General features: G+C 39.9%; 1 protein-coding gene across 4 annotated transcripts in view; it reads right to left on the reverse strand.

Annotated features, from left to right (window-relative positions):
• The window catches only part of PITPNM3 (PITPNM family member 3), a 136,152-nt gene that overhangs the window by 79,575 nt on the left and 35,722 nt on the right, over window positions 1-20,855 (reverse strand). For all 4 annotated transcript variants that reach the window (XM_069790768.1, XM_069790769.1, XM_069790767.1 and 1 more), the window contains exon 3: window positions 4,270-4,377. In XM_069790768.1, coding sequence (XP_069646869.1) covers window positions 4,270-4,377 — 108 coding nt within the window. The remainder of the gene's footprint in view (window positions 1-4,269; window positions 4,378-20,855) is intronic.

Here is a 20,855-nt window from a genome sequence, read left to right on the forward strand (position 1 = left end):
GCAAAAAAAGAGGCCTGAAGTTGCAATTTAGCTTGCACAAATTTATGCACAGCAGTTCTGTCTGTGGCAACAATCCAGAAAATGCCAGCTGCTTCTGCTTCACCAGTTAGGAAAGCAGAGGTGAATAAAATTCCCCAGCATGGAAGTTACCAGCTCAGGAAGGGCAATCTGATCTACTAAAGCTGCAGAACAACGCAACTTTTTTCTCACTGCAGTTCAATGTAATTAAAGGTGTTTCATGTTCACGGATGTGTGATGCTGGTCAGCTGGCAAAGCCCAGATATATTGACATCGAACTACATTGCCCATTTCCTTGACAGCTGCAGGTTTCCATGTTTCTTCTAATCTTTAGAAAAACAAGATGGATTGGGGCACAGGGACTGCGCTGGGGGAAAGGGTGACAACATGAAGGGCGAAGAGCAGTAAAGCCTGCTGTCTGTATATGGAGACTGAATCATAGCAGGACTGCTGATCTGCAACTGCAATGGCAAGCACTTACTATCTCCCTATGGAGCTCTGTGGTTCTTCATCCATTTCAGATGTTTCTGGATTCCCTCATACTTTAATTTGCGTGTGTGAGAGAAAAGAATAAAAAAATGGTATGTTAAACTCTTATAACACTTCCCAGCTCTCAAGTCCACATTTAAAAAAAGCCAAATATAACAAGAGATGGGCAACTGAGGGAGAAGGGATAACCCTACTATTCATGTAACCTTATTTTAAGTCTTATGCAGGTTTGGTCTCAAACAAGCATGTCTTGATCTCATGGATAACGTGTACTCCAGCTATGGCATTTTTTCCTGAGGATTTCACCCTTTGAAATGCTGACACACGTTTAAGTTCACATCAATTACTAGCTTGGATTGAATGACATTTTTTCTGTAACAAGCATTTGCCTGGTTTGCCAGTTAAAATATATAGTAACCTCATTTCCCGCTATAAAGAAAATAAAGTAATAAAATATAAAGCACATATTGAATTCAAAGTATACAAATAGTCTTTGCTGTATTTGCAAAGACTTCTTCACCTCACCTTCACTGCACTGCATCAAGAGTACAAAAACAAACCACCAACAACTTCAACCTTACAAACATTAACAATATATACTTAAAAGTACTTAGTGCTCACTACATGCAATTTTCCTTAATGTAACCGACAGATATTTTGCAGCAGGAATGAATTTAAATGCATAACTATGTGTGAAAATGCTTTTGTTCCACAACAGGGAAGGCATCTGCATCAACATAATTTATGCAGCTGTATGAGTATTCAATTCAGCTTGATTGCTGTTTGTGTTATTTTCTGTAATGAAAACTTAATAAATTTAAGTGCTGCTGCCAGTTTTCCCCCAAAGACTTATTTCTACCTCTGATGAGAAAGGTTGCGCTGGTCAAGTGCTCTCAGTCGTAGTTACTGAGAATCAATGATTGAATGAAATTATATACTTGCCATTTATAAAGTTCCTGAGGACCTTCTCTGTCTCACATTGGAACTGTAGTGTTACTTAAGTAGCATCCAGTGGGCCTCCAGCTATGCCCAGAGCATACTGCATCTTCCGATACATCTTCATTTGTTGAAAGAGCCCATAATTACATGCTTTATTAAATCAATTTATTAAACCATGAAAAAGAACCAGTGCTCTGCTCTCTGCACAGGCACATAGCAAAACCACTGGCCCCAGAGACTGATTGAATTGTAACAAAACTCTCTGCAACCAAAGCAAATGAACTCATAATTCTCCGAGAGCCATAAGTAAATTCAGCTGGGGGGGGAGTTTCCCTGAATCAGCAGACCATACTCCTCACACCTTCCATTGAACAAGTGAAGTACCCTGGGAAAGAAGCCAGACAGGACATCTTTCTCTCTTCTACATAATGTTTTTAAAAAGGGAATCCAGGTTTACCTGAACTTTTAATTTTTTACTATAAACAATTGGGCTAAGGCTGAAATATCTTTTTACTGTGGCACAGAAGACAACATAGTCTTCCTTCAAACATCCTCCTCCTTCCCTCTTTGCCTTTATCATTTGTATCTGATGGTTGCTAATCACAGACTTTTCTAAAATTGCTGAATCAGTAACAGTTGTTAAGCTATAACAAAAGCATTGTACAATTATCTGCACTAACAACACTGCAATACAACCTATCAGCATTTGGCAGATAATTCCATGAAGATAAGATACAGGTGAGTACACGTAAGGAAAAAAAAAAAGATTTAAGAAAAATAATAATCAACAAGTAGCTAATCAATACGACTAAATCTGAGAGTATGAGGTGGTTGAGGAAAGAAGCAAAATATAAATCTGATTTATTTAGCAGGGGTGCATCAGGGAAAATTTCTAACTGGCAGTGTGCATTACAGCCAGAATTCTACTTTCTTTTGCATTACTGAAGCAGTGAAATCGCATTCTGGCATAACAAGATATGGTACACATAATACTGGTTCAGACTTGTGCTAGCCCAGTTCTTAATGACTTCAGTCCTTGCCTGACATCTCTATTCAAGAACGGTCAAAATCAGCACAATGAACCATAACCTAAAAGCCATAGTATTCTTGCAGCATATGTGAAGCAACATCAGAATGTAGATGCATCTTACACATAGGCCAATTCATCAAATGCTTTGAGTTAGGTACACTGGCCCTAAATCCTCTTCTAACAGCTGTGTGTGAACACAAATGAAGTAAAAGAAGAGAATGGATGAGAATTCTTTCTTTTACAAAACATCACAGAGAATTAGATTAAATGAAAATAGAAACCCTTTGTATGAAGAAGGATTGATTATAACTCAGGAGACTGCTTCATTTGTTTCTGCACAGATCTTCCATGCAACCCTGGGTCTCACATTCTCTTTGCTGCAGCTATTCAACTGCCTAATGCAAATAATAATCCTTTTACCAGTCTTGTTTCTTAACAGCAGAAACCCTTAAAAAGTCTCTTACAACTCCTTCCTTAGTGCCCAACACAAAGGGCACTATGAAAAAAACAAACAAAACCATCCTCATGGAATGGGTGCTAAAATGAAAATAAGCATTCTAAATCTTTGCCAGCCCTGGAAGAAATAGAAATATATCTGCAAGAATGCAGGGATGGTTGGTTTTTGGCAAGTCATTTAGAAGACTAACTCATATTTGATGCAATACTGTATTACTTTTTCTTGCTACTTTGTAGCAGAGAAAATGGCATATTTACAATACATACAGTATCTCTTACAAATTGCCATTGAATCTCTGACTCCAAATGTAGTAAGTTACCAAGCAATGTGAGGCCTTTACATCATTGTTAAGAGCAAATGCAAAACAGAGAAGTTTTTTCTCCTCTAATTACCTATTTAATGATTGTAAATACACTCTGTGTGTTTTGTCTACCTGTCACTTAAATACTATCAAAACAAATCATTCTCATGGTAGATAATCAAGAAGTTTGTGACTCAGATAAATATTACTTTTATGTACCTGTATACTAAAATAGAACTGTTCACAGCTATCTTCAGGATTGACTACATGTAGCAAATCCATAAAGAAAAGTCTCCTGAAAGGCTCTTAAAATGGATAAATCCATCAAATTCTTTAAAAAGCTAGATTAATTAACAAGCACCATTATACATGAGTCCCATACCACCAATCGATAAGGAAGTTAGGCTCTTCTCTTTCCCTAAAGTCAATGAGGTAATTTTAATTTTCAAACAACTAGGCAATTTAGGAGCCAAAGTAACAACTGAAGGAAGACTGCTTAGGCCTTTGTCCTAGGTCCCAGATTCTTACTGGTGTATCAGTGCCCATTTCCCACTCATTTCAGTGGCACATAGTTACCTAAATGTTTACCTAAAACTGGCGCCAAATACTCCTCAAAGTACGTGACCCCTTGAAAATTCCAGATAACAATTTGCTGACTTTAAGAAGCAAAATAACGCAGTGACAGTGACCAACAAGTCTCTTATATATGTTGATTACAGGAAACATGCAAAACATAAGTTGTGGTCTTGTAATCTACCTCATGGTTGTTGAGCTGAGTCCAACACTGACTTCCCACTGAAGTCAATCAATTTGTATTACCTGGCCTGCCAGAAAAGTTTCCTCCTGAAAAAGATCATTGCAATTCATTTCCCAGCACTAAAATACTAATTACACATCTATGTAAATCTTTTAACTATGGGATGCTGTAAAGAATATTTCTGTTGAGTATTTACATAATATCTGACAACTAATTGCTTCAGTAGTCAGATTTTCTTGTTAACTTTAAATTAATATGTAGGGCAAGTTAAACATTACCTTGATTTTCTTCCAGCTTCCCAATTGTTTCTATCTGCTCAACAAGGTCATTTGAGTTCCACTGGCTCATGCCTATGAGTATGGCACTTTTTCCTTCCACCATCTCTTCTGTAGGAGGAAAAAGGAGAATAGAATAAATTGCAGTGATGAACAAGAGAAAAAAAAAAGACAGGGTAAGAACTAGTAATTGAGAGAGAAATAAACATTCATCATGGTCCCTAATGGGAATATATAACACATTAGCATATGCAGGACTCTCCAGGAAAGCTTCTTGCTTACTGATATGACCTACAGCATACCTACATGCTTCATACATTGTGTGCAGGAAAACCATGGAAAAGAGAAGACTGCCTGAATTTTTGCTCTTACCTTGACCAGTCAATTAAAAACAAAGTTTATAATAAATCACTTTGAATGTTTAATATCAAGTAACAAAATTAGTTAGAATTCTTTCCCCCCTCTTGGAAAAAAATAATATTTTTTTTTTACTTTTTTTCTTCACTTTTACTTCAGAACATTCAAAAGGCAGAGCAGAGGGAATAAGACACACAAACCAGTTTAAGGCTTTTCAAACATGTTTTCTTCCTCTTTTATCAAAGCCACCTGTGCTACACAAAGCTTTAAATTTTAATCCAGGGACACAGAGACATAATAGAATGGCACCAAGCCCACAGCACAGAGAACCACCTCTTTCATTGGGATCCCACCCAGGGAGGGAGGTGGGAAAAGCTGAAAGCACAAAACACAAACCATAGATATTGTCCCTCTCTCTCTTAAAGAAACCCCAAAAACCAAACAGGCCTAGAAGCTGTAGGAAAACATTTTCCTTCAATTTAACAGCTGTTTGGCAAGAAGAGTGCATTAGTCCTTTCTGAATAAATTTACTAAAAGCATTTCAGCCTGGCTGTATACAGCCCAGAATGGTCTTTGTACCTAGGGCAAGTGCACAGAAAAAAACCAATGTAAAACGAATAATCACGATTTGTTACTTGTTCAGGCACATTCAGAGAATGGGTCAAATTCTGCCCTCTCTTACTGCCCTTTGTAGAGTGAAGGGCTCTATTATGGGCTTAAACACAGAAGAATTTGGCCAGAACATTTCTGGCTAAAATTATGTACATTTTCAAACAAAAAAAGAAACATGAGTTTGTTGGCAACCAGGCCTTGCAGTGGGCCTCTAAATGATTTAAAAATTTATGTTCTTTCATGTTCTCTCATATACACCTCTCTCATTTAGAGAGATCTTGGTACTGGGGAGGAGGAAAGCGGATCTGTCATCACCATATCCTTCCTCTCCCTAAGTCCTACCTTTTAGAAACAAACACTCATAAAGGTCATTTTTCAGATTTATCAGAGAAGCTGGATACAGCAAAGCCCTACTGGACTTGATGCGATCTCAGTGCTCCCTGAGGCAAAGAAAATCAACAACTTAGAATAGCATTTTGCTTAGGTTTTTGTCACTTTCTCTTACAAAGGTGGCTTTATTTGAAGTTCTGTAAGGAGGGAGGGAGGGAAAGAGCCATGGGGTGGCTCTGGAGCACCCTGACGGGCTGGCTGAGGGCAGCTTGCTGGCACCCTGCCACAGGCACTGCAGATGGACTGAGCTGCCCCAAGGTCATCCTGCACCTCCTGCGACCAAGTCAGCAACTGAAACCTTCGCCTAAAGCTCAGGCGCAGCTTGTCCACTGTGGGATGAGCTCCTTCTGCATTAACTGCTACCATGAAGCGAAATGAGGGAATGCAAGACAGGGCCACTGAGCTCCTCGACGTCAGGAGGAGGCAGCTCTTTTGGCCTTCTTCATGCAGTGTGCCTCCTGAGAAACCTGCCTCACCCAGCAGTATTTTAGACAGCCAGCTTTGGGATAAAGATCTGCCCCAGTACTAGCTTTAGAACTTGAATCAAGAGGATGCTAAAGAACTGTCTCTTGCAGAGAAATAGGGCTCCAAAACTGTTTGAGCATTTAGATCTAGTATTTTCTTATCACTTTTGCTGTTATGTCATTTACCAAGCCAGGCATTCCAGATGGCCTTACTGTTTAGCAGAAAGATGAAATAAGATTAGATGCCAGACTCTATTTCCCATTTCTATTGGCTTTCTGAGTTGGACAGAAAGCATTAAATGTGGTCTGGAATACAATGGTATTAAGTTCCAGGCACCAGTGCCTAGAGCACTCCAGACCCTGGCCTTATGCCCATTCAGAGGAGAGGCTGTGAATTACCCCCCAGCCTTCCCATCAGTTTCAGGACCCCTCTTCCTCTCCCAGCCTAAAGAAAACAGCTGTGTTGTTCACCAGTTTTGCTCCCTTTACTTAGAGAGCTTATTAACTATCCAGGCATGAAATTCCTCTATAAATACACATGCATGCTTTCCAAACTGGAGTTCTGCCATGCCTCTTTCCCCCATATTTCCCACTAAATAATAGGAAAGGAGACCCTTAAGGACAAGCATGAGAAACTAACCGAATGCAGTTGCACAACACTGCAGAATATCCACATTCAAACACTTGTGGTCTGGTGGACAGCTATGATGTTCATCAGTATCAACTGCTACCGCAAGCATTAACCACCTCTGAACACTCTGTCTCGTGCCATCATCTGCTGGCACTCGTAAATTGGGTGAGCCTGCTGGTGGTCTTCAAGTTGCACTGTTCCCAGTTGTTTCAAAACAGACTAACAAGGATAAACAGATAGGCCACTCTGTAAATGTCTGCCCATATATACCAAATATACATACCCATATATATTTGGGTTGTTGGCAACCCAAAAACCAGCCAGACAATAAAGCCAAAATCATGTGGTAGCACACCTAAGTAAGCAAGACAGTTTCTCAACTGGAATAAACTGATGCATATAATCGAGTAAACAAGGTATCTGGTTAGTCTTAACTGGGTATCTGGACCTGTGAGTTTTCAAAGCAATTTTATGAGTTGTGGACCACTATACAAAGGGATATAAATGTGCATCTCCGCCTTTTGAAATAACGTTTCAAAGCAAATTCACTTAAATGTACACAGAAGGAAGGGAAAGTGGGGAAACAATTCGCCCTGAATTTTGTTCTGACTTTCAACCTCAATCAAGCATCATCAATGAAAGAGAAAAAAAAATATTACAGATAAAAGGTATCCTATCTCCTTACCAGACTGCATACAAAAATGTCAAGTCTCTGCTTTTTTCCAGCACAAAATAGATTATCACATCTCTATAGTTAGTTACTTAAAGAGGCATAGAAAAGTGTCAGGAGTAGAAAGGAGTTGGTGGCTTCTGCACTCCTGGGAAGGCACAAGGACTGAACACGGCAAGCCACTGTCTGCAGTGCTGGATGTAGGTCAATCTATTTTTCATAATGGAAACCAAGACATACTCCAAGGTGTTCTGATTTCACAGACCTCCAAGACCAATCTTGACCTCCATAAACAATCTACATTTTCAAATGCAGTTTCACTTCACAGCACTGGAGTCTTCTCTTGCTATTTGCCTCCTTTGGCATGTAAAAGCACCAGACACGGTTTATCCTTACAAAAAGTTATTTCATCCTACCATTTCTTTATGAGAAGACAAAGGGATACAAAGTACTTCTTGTTTCCTTAGAAGGGCTCAATTTATCCTTCTTTCTGTTATTGTTCCTCTCCTTACTTCCTGCTTGCCCTGAACTCTCACTGATTTATATTACAACTGGTTTACCTTCATAAGCTTCAGTAGGGATACTGCAGCAAGGAGCGGGACACTGCGTTAATGTTATCTGCATTTAAGCAGCTGATTAGCTATGAGGATTGTATTCAGCCAAGCATACCTCTATGCCTATGAGGAGCTCACTGAAGTTTCAGGGGGAAATTGGGGGGTGGGGGCATGTCATGAAATGATAAAGTGATCCTCAATATGCAGAACAAAGCAAACGCTAAAGAATTTAAGAGAAAGTCACTGCAAAGAGGGACAAATAACACCAGAAGGTAGCCCCTACTCTGACCCACTCCAGCAAACTGCAATGTCACAATACACATTAAAAGAAACAGCCACGTCAAGCTCAGGGGTTACAATATCAAAAATACTACAGAATATTGTGCATGTATATTATGCGTATAGCCAAAACACTTGTACTTCAGGAAGTGGGAACTCACTCCCAAGACAGAGGTCTCTCTTTTTGGCAGAACCCTTAACTGCATGCCAAATTCTATCACTCACATGCTTCACCTGGGTCACCAGCCTTTGCCACTCACATCAGCCCACCCACAGGGCCATGTGCCACAGAGTCTTAAGGAATGAACAAATTATGCCCTCCATGCCCAAACTGTACCAAAATTGGTATTGTGATTCTTGAGACTTTCTGATCCTTCGCCCAGAAATCCACAAATTCACTGAAGTCTTTCACTATTATTTAGCTATTGGACAATTTTATGTCCTGGCTAAGACAATGTCTGCTCACAGAACAGCAATGTGAAAACAAACAGTTGGCATTACAGAGAAGCTTCTCCAAACACTGTGCATATGCAACCAGTACTTAAAAAATACCATTCAAATAATTATAAGCATTGCATCTGGGTCAGTTATGTATAGTTCTTTTGTGGTAATTGCTCCTGTTTTACTTATTGTTAACTCACAAAATTTTCTTAACCTTCATTGGGTTTGATGGGCACTGTCACAATCAAATTAACAAGACGGTAGTACTCCAAGTGGTTTAATTTAAAAGTTTTGTGATGGCTTATATTTTTCTTGTTTCTTTAAAATCGCAATCATGGACTCTTCTGACTGTTTTAGATTGAAGCTTTCAGCTTCTTAATTAACAAAGTTGTATGTAAAACGTACAAAAAACTAGTGTAGCTAAAAGCCCCAAAATGTTAAGCCTAATAAAATGCAATCACTTTCAATCTCAGGAATTTCAACTGTTCTCTACCTTTAACACCCAAATATTGATGATGACAACTTCACTCATACCATAAATTTCATACATTTAATCTTTGAATTTCTTAATCTTTTTCCCTGAAACACCATCTGCAATTAACCAAAATGGGTAGAAATTCTGGATACGATGGATCTACCAGATTCATGCACATTGTTCTACTACTCAGCTGCTAGGAACATAATTTCACCAGAAAGGGTAAAAGCTTTTTTAATTGGCTATGCTGTAACCCTTGTCTCCTACTTATTTACCAAATCTGAAGTGTTTTTTGTCTCTTCCCTCTGCCCCATCAAATGGTTTTAAAATCAGTCTGAGAACGATGGGGATTATCAGTGATGTTTTATGCTTACTACTTCCTGCTGTTCCCATCTGCCCGGTGGGGGTGTCACAGGGGGTGTTTGCATGTCTGTTTTGGAAGTCTGACAAAATGGCCAAATGGGAACGTGCAGGCTTCTTTGAGCATCTTTTCAAATCCAAGAAAAAAATGCTAGTTAAACAGTGGAATTTCATCCTCTGGACCATTTTGTGAAGATGTATTCAACTGTAACTTCCATCTTCTGTGATCAAACAGAGGTATGTTGCAGTTAACTGACAGGGTAGTTTCCTGCATCAAATATCACTAGTTAGCAACATGTTGAGATGTAGCTGTACTTTTAAAACTGCTTATTGTTTGTGTTATGGTAGAACCTATGGATTCCAAAGAGGTTGGGAAATGCACTCAGTTTGCAAATGAGAAAAGCTTGAAGTGCAAGGCCCAAATACTCTCAAGTTTTGCATATAGCTTCACTTAAGAAGGCTGATGTTTCATCTACAAGCGATCACGTTTTTGCAGTTGCAACAAGCAAGATGAATGCATGTAGGGGGAAAAGCCTTACAGGTTTTAGTGGGCTCTCTCTGGTTTGATGGGTCTTGTGTAGAAGAACCAGCATTCTCTTTCCTATTTCACAGATGCAGCAGTCAGGCACAACCAGTCCTTAAGTAGTAGAAACTTGAACTTTCAAGGGTATTTTGGTTGGATTTGTAATCTGGTAGAAGATCTGTATGTAGGCAGCAAATCTAACAGGCACCTTTGCAAGTGTGAAACTCTTGTTCTCTTTCAGCAAAAAGTAACCTTTTCAGAAACAAACATTTAAATCTCCGGTGATACATAACACATTCAGCAGGCTTTGCCAGCACATGCAGGAAGAGTAACACTTGAGCACAGCCCCAGTGGTCTCCGTTTTCTGCCTCCACTTCCAACTTCCAGAACAGTTATGAGAAGGGCAAGGCTAGAAGGGCAAGCAGAAAATTCAATGCATTTCCTCTTGCCTTTTTGTTAAACCAGTTTTCATATCAGCATGAAAAATTTCAAAGCAGAAATATTTCTAACTCTAGCACATTCACCAGGAGCATAAATTATTAAGGTGCCTTTGGTTAAAGATACAAGTCTCAGGCAATCTGTTCAGTCAAATTAACACTAGGTAAGGGGTTGTCACAGCAAATTATTAAAAGCAGCAAATTATTAATTACAGAGAAGGTTTGGGGACAAGATAGAGCTAAAAGTCACTCAGCAAGAGAAATTAAACAAAACAGATGCATCCACAAGAAAGGAATTCTGCATTAAGAATAAAAATCAAGCTTAAAACTTTGGATTTTACTCAAACTACAGTGATTTATATGTACCGTAACTGAGATGGATTTTGAACTGCATTAGGCTAGAAAGCCAACTAACTTGGATCACTACTGCTGCTCTGGAGGCAATGAACATTTTTGTAGATGAAAACCAGTAGGACAGCTTGAGTACATCCATGACTACCAACAGGTTGCTACACTTGGAAAAGAACATGTACCTGAAATTCTTTGTTCCAAGTATGATTTGTCTTCAAGGAGAGCAAGATATATATTGTTTTTCACACTCAGGATATAAATATATAGTATGCCCTATGCCTAACTCACCAACATTTTGCAGCAAGAATCATGAGCTTGTGCCTCTTGCGACTATCAATGATGATTTTTATCTTCCATTTAAATGTTTTGAGGAGATGATGGAAAAAACCCACACTTTTTAAGTTAAATAGAATGAATGTTAATATGAATAACACTGTTTACAGAGGGGAGATTTTTCTCTGCTTACTGTAAACATAAAGATCAGCGTTGAAGAGCTCAATACAGTGTAGGTGGTTTGGGTAAAATATATTTTGAAATAACAAGAATAAAGACAAGTACTGCTGAAAGGCCTTCACATTTACCTTGAGTAGTCTTCATGTCACACAGTTCTCTGTGAAATCAAAGTAGCCTTCTAATTTGAGCAAGGGCTGGCCCCTTACCCCTGGGCCATTCCACTTTAAAACTCTCCTAACAGGCAAAGGGCTTCCCAGTACACAAGTTTGGGCTCAAGTTTTTTATCCCATTTAAGTCTTTAGCATTCCACAGTGTTTCTGAAACGCAGCTTGTCCGAGAAGAATGCAACTATACATGCCGAAGCAAAAGATTTCCCCTCCTGTCCTCACGTGTTTGCTTATACCCACCCCTCCACTGCTGAGGTGATGGCAGTAGAATACACTCAAAGTCTGAAGGACAGAGGGTGCTAGCACAGCTAAAGGCAGCTGACTCTTACTCAAAAGACCTGGACTCTTTCTGTGGCTGTCACAGAACCTGGGGCCCTGCCTGGCCATGGGAAAGCCTTTCAGTTTTTCCTTGCCTCCAGTGCTTTGCCAGGAAACATGGGATGACCCTGCATCTTTCCTTCCATCCCTTGCCTGGTCCAACTGGGAAAAGCTTCTTACCTTGTTCACACACAGCTAGAAGTTCACATTGGGTAGGACATTTGATACACAGAGAAAATATTTTTAGTGATCATCATTTACCTGAGGAAAAGCAGCTAGCACCAAGGCAAAAAAATGTAGTAAGCCTAAAATTTCCAACACGGAAGCATAACTCAGTCCTGCTATGAACTGAGAACTTTCTGCCTAACTTGCTGCATGCCACATGGAAAGCCAGAAACAAAGGAAATTTGGGCAGAAGAAAACAGTGAAATATTACTTCTCCCTTTCTCTACGGATTTCACTAAATTAAGTAGATAGCCGGGGCAGATGAATCAACAGTCAAAACATGTACAGCTGCTCCATCTCAAACACAGGTGCTTGATTCTCTGTTTACAAGGCTGTCAGCCAGAAATTTGTTTGTTAAGGAACTGGGGTTTGACCCCAGCTGCTTTTCAGACTGCAAAAGCAGCTCACTAATGTTATACTTGAACTGTGCCCACTGCTGTGCCCTCTGCCTCCTACTACTTCAGGCTGTCTCTGAAGTGCAAATTACACATGGGTACATGCAGAGTCTGGGATAGCTTCCAAACTCTCCCATTAAGAAACATAGTATTCAACTCCAGCTGCACTGTGCAGAAAGTCCTTTCAGCTGCAAGGATATCAAGCATTGATGAAGCACTCTGTATAAATAACAGAAAATGGGTGAGAAATACAGGTAAGAAACGTTACAGGAAATGTAATGTTGGAGACAAGCTTGGGTATCAAGCTACTTCATTCTAGGAGGTGAAAGCTGCAGTCTCTCTCCTGGACAGGTTCTCCTCACAGCGGCATAAACTCTTGCAGTTTCTCTGGTGCTATGTTTAATCCACTGATAATGTCAATTACTTTAGCCCACACATACGCTTTCCTCTACCAAAGACACAAGCTCCCTCATCACCCAGAGAGCTTCTGAGCATAGAAACACCTTCTGCCTCTTGCTAGTATCTATGCTTTTGTGCATATTTATTTTCCTGACATTTAAACACTTCATCATTCCTGAAAGGCTGTTTGGGAGAAAGCGGAGATGATACTAAATTAGGAGGAGCTGTGGACTCCCTTGAGGGTAGAGAGGCCTTAAGAGAGATGTGGATAGACAGAGAGCTAGGCAACCACCAACCATATGAAATTTAACCAGAACAAGTGCTGGATTCTCCACCTGGCACAGGGTAATCCTGGTTATACATACAAATTGATGGATGAGAGGCTGGAGAACAGCCCCACGGAAAGAGATCTGGGGGTTCAGGTTGATGACAAGTTGAATATGAGTCAATAGCATGCCCTGGCAGCCAAAAAGGGCAACCATGTCCTGGGGTACATCAAGCACAGCATCACTAGCTGGTCGAGAGAGGTGATTGTCCCACTCTACACTGCACTGGTGTGGCCCCACCTCAAGTACTGTGTGCAGTTTTGGACGCCTTAATATAAGGACATCAAACTATTAAAGTGTGCCCAGAAGAGGGCAACCAAGATGGTGAAAGGTCTCGAGGGCAAGACTTATAAGGAGCAGCTGAGGTCACTTGGCTTGTTCAGCTTGGAGAAGAGAAGGCTGAGGAGGGACCTCATCGCAGTCTACACCTTCCTCAAGGGGGGCAGCGGAGGGGGAGGTGCTGATCTCCTCTCTCTGGTGACCAGTGATAGGACACATGGAAATGGAATGAAGTTGTATCAGGGAAAGTTCAGGTTGGACATTAGGAAAAGGTTCTTCACTGAGAGGGTGGCCAGCCACTGGAACAGGCTCCCCAGGGAAGTGGTCACAGCACCAAGCCTGTCAGAGTGCAAGGAGCATCTGGGCGACACTCTTAGTCATATAATTTAGTTTTAGGTAGTCCTGCAAGGAGCAGGGAGTTGGACTTGATGATCCTTATGGGTCCCTTCCAGCTTGAGGTATTCTATGATTCTACGAAAGCGTACATGCACAAAAATGACAGAACACCAAATCCTCCTTTCCTTTCTTTACCTCTCATAGGTGCACTATTGCTAGGGGTTTTTTTTTTCCTTTTCTTTGTTAATTGCTGATGCTAATCAGATTGACAGAACAGCCTGGTCACTGTTATATAGTTTACAGGCAGCAGCACCAGAAAACAAGAAACTTCAAAAGCAAGTGCAAGAAGCCAATAGTGAGACAATCTATACCAGAGGAGGTTTTCTACCTATGCCCTACTAGTAAGATACAGGCCAGCAAACATAAGAGTTTATGTCCCCACTAGTAAGTTACGGAATATAAATGCAGTACTGTCATCCTTCAGGTAATCCAGTAACAGGTCCTTGTAAACACCATCTTTTCCTTCAAACAATTTGGAGATTTTGAAGCTTGCTGCCAGATTGGAAGGCAGGTTGGTAACATCAATTTAGTAATCTTCACTTCTGCCTCACAAGGACTCTCTTATCATGCACAGTTCACTCCCACCTTCCATCCCATCTTTCTAAAAGCTGGTACTAAAAACTATCCACCATTTCTGCTTTTTTTCAGAAGCACAAAAACCAGCAAAAGGCTTGTATCAGAATTCTCTTCTTCCAACATAAAAATATATTGGAACAAGCAGATACTAATTTATGAACAGACAAAGTAATGGCATCCTTCCTGCACTGTTTTCAAAATTGGGTTGTATTTTTCCTTCATGACTCATATTAATAAGAGATGCCAAATTTCTATTGGCTGGGATCTTGCACTCACTAAACCTTGAGATTTCAATGCAGCTTAAACAATTAGGTATCCTATTCTCATTGAACACCCAGTGGGAACAGAGCACCATCTCTCATTCTCTTTATGCATAGATGTCTCCAATACACATTTAATTTTGATCCACATAAGCAATTTATCACATATTAAATTATTATCTCTCACTAGAAGTCTGTTATTAGAAGATTAACAATTCAGTAAGATGTTCACTATCTATACATAGCAGTCACTTTTTATTTCAAGTAACAATTATAAAAAGGACAGCTACTGTCATTATAAGCATTTCAGACTATAGAGGCTGCTCCTGACATTAAAAAATTAGTAAGTATTTAATGAAAGCTCTATTACATACTAAATCAATATACTTTACCTACAGCATTCTGTGCTCAAAAACTAGGAGTATCATGACATTTCTCCCAAATATATTTAAAATATAATATATAAAATACTATACATACACACTTAACCTCTTCCTTCCAAACTTTGGAAATCATCCTGCCATAGAAGAGCTGGGACAGTGAACAGCATTAGAAATGGAAAAATCATTGCACAGACATTCTGATTTTAAAGAAGTTTATCCCCCAAAAAAGAGGAATTAAGAGAATGGAGGCAGTAGACTGGGATAAGGAATATTCGGATTGTCTTCTCCATTCCAAAATCCAGTGCATTATATACAAAGTGTTCTTGCTAAAGTTTGCCACTGCAGTAGCCACACAGCTAAACAGCATTGGCTAGCACATGGAATATAGCCTACTAGGTCCAGAACTGTTACTGACAAAAAATGAGGTCTATTTCAGTTGGGCCTGAGCAACTCCTGCTTATGTCCTACTCTAGGCAAGTGCAGAGTGAGCGAGGTTTTAGGAGGGAAGATTGCATAAGCCTTTGAATCACTTCAGTTTGACAGAAAAGTAGAGAATAGTCTCAAGAATAAAGAGGAAAAGAGGCTTGATAGGAGCATGGGATGCTTTTCAAAAACTAAGATTAAGATTTCATCTTTCTTTTTTCCAAATCTTTCCAATTTGGGGGTTCTCAATTTATGTAACTTCCAGTATTTTTGATTTTTCAGAGCCTGGGTACTCTGAAAAAACACTTTTTAAAACCCTCTTCAAACCAGACACCTCAAATTTATAGTACTTAAGCAGTCAGTGTTGACTTTGGTTTTCATTTGATAGGGGTTTTTCACCCAAAAAGAATCTAGACTAACTTCAGTGAACTGAGGTTCCTTTAACATACATGAACTCCAGGGAGAGGGTATCTTTCCTCACATTTCTGAAGCTGTGAATCTGGTGCAGTAATAAGTTACATTAGTATCATCATCTGCACTAAACAAAATGTACTAAACATACCACACATTACAAGAAGTGATGGCACTGGATAAACTCACAGCACTTCGCAATGATTGACAATAAAAGTATTTTAAATAAATTTTGGAAGCATCAAAATATTGAAACTGGTATTGTCATGATATGACAATGTCTGCTATGAGACAACTCAATTCCAGCATCAAATCTGCCATCTGACAAAAGACACTGCACTGGCTTTAAATTACACAGCTAAATATCTGTAACCAAGAATAGACACTATCTATCAGTTTTAGGCAACAGCTAAAAAAGATTTATCAACAGGGAGGTTTAGAAGACTTGCATTCAGTTTGCACAGAAGTATCTGGAAACTTTAATACCTATATGTGTCTCTTGGAAAGTCCTGTAAGTAGAGAAGGCAATGGAAGACTATGCGTGGAGACCATAGATATAATATACTAGAAACAGCAGAGACAAAGAGCTACTCTAACGCCACAAATGCAGGAGTAGCACTAGCAACATCAAGCACCTGGGCCTCTTCCAAATGGATAGGGAACCACATATCATCAGCAATTAATGTATCACATGGAAAATAACACACTTGCAGAAGTGCCTTCCATTGACGTTTAAACTCGGGGCCGGGGGGGGGTGGGAGGGGAATGACACCCACTAAAACCTGAGGCAGGAAAAGATAGGTATCTTGATATTAAGACATTCACAAGCTATCTTTGCAACACAGCCTCTTCTTAAAATTCATGTGCTTTTGTGAATGAGGGTCAGCATCCTCACACCTTGAGAGGCTTTTTGCTAAGCACAATAGAATTTTACATCACGCTGTTGCCTTAGAGCATAAACATGCTGAGGAGAGTTTAGACCTCCCAAACTTCCACTTTAGTTCATTGGCAGTATTTCCAAATGATATTCAAGTTGCTCAGCAGAGCATTTTAAAATTAAATTAATGAGACTAGTGGTTCTATTTTCAGGAGAGGAAGGTGCAGCAAATTAAGAGCAGCTCTTAATTAGCAGAGAGCTACCACAGCCTCTTTCATGAATAAGAATCTCAAGAAAGCACATGCAGAGCCTGGCTTGAAATATATACCATGTATCTATGGTATATAGATACCATAGATATCTATGGCTTCAGCTTTATATGAACATAGTAATACAGAAGACAGTGCCATAAGGCTCATTTTAAGAAGGAAAAACTAATGACAAAAGTTTTTATGCAGACTAAATAAACTCAGCTGGAGAAAATGAGGCAGCTGTATTCCATGCCACCTCTTCAATCTTTAGCAAAGCTGACAGCAGGCTTTTGACTGTAACAGCTGCTATAGTTACATACTTAGGAAGCAAGGGGCTGGGGGGGGGGAAAGCCCTCACATCCTAAATCAGAAGCCTAATGCACAGATAAAGCAATGATGAAGGTGGTATGTTTCTGATAGGTCAGATTCTCATCTGCTGGACTAGTTTAAATCCAGAACAACTGTTGAAGTCAGAGTTCATTTGAATTTAAAGTAGGTCAGAAAGTTGCTATAGGATCCCCTGTGAACAGCAGTACTACCATTTACATCTTATCACAAACATGATATCAACTGTTAACTTTGATTCTTCTGAGGAGTCCACAGAAAGCCTGAAATCACCTCCCAGGTACTTCAGTAATAACCATCATCAACAGCTTCCTCCGAAATACCACTCTAATTTCCAGCCACCTGGCAGAAAAGATTTCTCATAGTTTAGAATTGGAAAACTGAAAACCTAGAAATAAAACGAATAGTTTTACATGACTCAGAAAATCACTGCCCTAAAATAGACCATATGTACCCACAGTCTATCTATTTTTACCCACTACCTCATACTGCCTCCTATAAAGAGTCCAGTGCCCAAGTGGGACTAGTCTTTAAGTCAGACAATCACACCTTTGTGTCATACAGCATGATCCAACATGATCAGTTTTGCCATGTCTTCTCCCCATTATTCCCAAGTCATACCTTTAAAGTCTTTCAACTCCTGGAAAGGACGCCTTGCTAACTTCTTGAAGTGGTATGAGGAAAGTGTTTGGTGAATGAGAACTTGTACCAGAGCTCAAATGCTGTAGGGAACATTTCTGTCAGTCCACAGGGCATGGATAAAAGGCTTACAATAAGTATGTAGGTGGAAGCTTAGATATACTGGCTTTGTTTTAACTTCCAAACGTATAGATTTTTCCTTGTGCTCTGCTCTGCCAGCTGCTCAAGTCAGTAGGCTCTGTGCTAAAACTAGACCTGCAAGTTGCTAGACTTGTCAACAGCACATAAACTCCCCAAAAGGGCAGGGAAATAAAGAGATTAGGGTTTTTAGCACAAAATCAAGGTACCAAGAACAAAATTAATCAAGGTAACAGGGCCATAACAATAAGTAAAACCTTAAATTTGTGTTCATACTAGTGGCTGGAGTCTAGGTTATAAAAAAAAAAAAAGAATTGGAAATGTTAATTTAGGAGTGTAAATGCAACCTAGTTTGCAGTACATGGATTCAATGAGAAGAGTTACACAGCAACTGTTAAAATAAATGCTTATAGCCTGTTTAGGAAGCAGTACACTGAACAAGGGAGGGGAGAGGCATGCAGTTTGTCAAAAACAGTATTTCCTGCTTCTGCACCACCACATGAAACCAAAACTAACTGAAATGATTACCAACAATGCTCCAAGAGCCCCCACCAAAACACACAACAGTTTCTGTTCTTAACACACATGCATCCTTCTTCTACACTTCTACATTTATTCACCAACTTCAACAAAAAATGACAACTTCCACAATTAGCTGCTTCAGATATGACCCCAGACTGAGACTACCTTTGGCCAGTTTCCTACTCTCATTCTGCTCTTAGACCTCCTGTTGCTAAAGCCAAATTATGCTCCTCTCATGACTACATCTGGCTGCTATTTACATCACCAGGAATCTGGAGTGGTAAACGTGCCATGTTTTAGTGGCCTGACTAGCAAAGAGTCTCACTGCAATGTCAGTACATGCTGCTGAGATCTCTCCTCATTATCAACTTTTGCTTCATGCTCTCAAGTGACAGCTATCAGGGAGTATCAGCTAACAGGAGGTTAGAGGGTTTTATTATTATGTATTCACATATTGGAAGACACACATTTGAATACACCTGACTATTCCCTCAGCTTTGCTCTTCTTCAGCCTAATTTTCTAGAAAAGTCATAGTGCTAGAAACATGATGAAATTACAACAATTTCACATTATGGACCCCTTTCAGAGCAGCACCCTACACAAAAGCCTACAGGCCATTCCTTCTCAAGAAAGCACAAAACCTTGCATTCCTATCAACAGCTTGTAAGCACTTCCAAGTCTTTTCATGGTCCACCTGACAGCAGCTGGAAGATGATCACTGTTCTTAACAGCTTCTGGTGGTACACAGACTTACAGTACCTTCAGAAGCCCAAAGCAGTCTATCTGCAACTCAATGCAGCATTTACCTAAGTTGTAAAAACACACCAGGAAAACTACTTGCTACGTAGCACACAGTTCTCCTGCCCAAAGAAAAGAAAAAAAAACAACCAAAAAACCCCACCAAACCAAAACAATCCACATTGAACAGCCTTGTATTTTATGCTTCATTGTCGTGCTGTGCAGCTGTGCAACAACTGTCCGCCTGCCCTTTGATGTGAATTCAGCAACAATTTTCGGTAGCTGAAGCTCTCTTCCCGCCTTCCAGCCAAGAGGCAAAGCAGCATTAACTACAGGTTTTCAGACCATGAAGCATGTAGTATTGGGTAAAGCAAAGACATTTACCTTAGCAGGACTCAATGCACATGGGGCAGCAATATCACAGTAGCAAAGTGACAAGGGAAAATGAAAGAGCTTAAAACAGTGGCAAATTCTGAATGGCAAATAAACTATAGTGTCCTGGTGATTCCTTTCAGCTGTTGTTACTACTTGGAATTTGATACTGTCCACAGTTATCTTACCCTGAGTATTTCAGTACATGCATTTCATGAAACCTATCCATAAGCAGCCCCATGGAAAGAAGAGAGACTAGTATTTCCTCAGCAAAAACTCTGGAGATTGATATTTCATCCTGCCCACTTCTCACTGCCAGGATCTGTGATCCCCTGCATGATACAGAACACATTTCTGTGATCCCCGAAGGCATTTTCTGCTTCACAATAACATCTCTCACTTAGTAGTGTCTCCTCCAGTCTAGAGCTTTGATACAGGCAATATAGATGCTACCTCAAAATGTAAGTAAGATGGCAGATAATGCATCAGAAAAAAAAAAAAAAAGGAATGTCTACCAACCTGAAAGCAGTGATACCAAAAGGACTCCTGTGATGACAGACTTGAGGAAAATGACTCAGCCATAAGCAGTGTCCCTGGGAATGTGGACAGTACAGACCAAAGATCTGAGAATCTCAGCTCCTACCTGGTATCTTAATCCAAAGGCAGCCACCTCCCCTAAAATTTCCATGTTTTTTCATTTAGCAAAGTCACAGTTCAATCAGCAACGCCAAAATGATATCCTGACTCTCTGATAGAATGGTCATGACCTTGTGCAATCCTGCACTGAGGGCAGGAAAGATCCACATTTACAGACTTGGTGTAGTCAAGTCTGATGCCTGAGGAAATGGCAGCAAGACTTCTGTGCTGGGGTAAAACACAGCAGTGTAAAGTCAACATGGGGTAAGCAGGAATCCCTATTTAGGGTTATACAAAGGAAAGAATTTAAGAAAACTGATTAGATTAGACTGTACTGGACTTCTCTGGCAGTCCCTCATCTTCTACACATACATCTATTCTTGCATGTCATAGCTTTTAAAAATACAAGTAAAAAACTGAAATCAGTCTTTTATGTGCAAATGTATTTGTTGGGGAGAGACTTGATTCCAGCAGCGATGTGGCTTTTCCAGTTTCTGTAACTTTTATACTCGACA

This window comes from Haliaeetus albicilla, chromosome 9 (assembly GCF_947461875.1).
Source record: "Haliaeetus albicilla chromosome 9, bHalAlb1.1, whole genome shotgun sequence".
Classification (NCBI taxonomy): Eukaryota; Metazoa; Chordata; class Aves; order Accipitriformes; family Accipitridae; genus Haliaeetus; species Haliaeetus albicilla.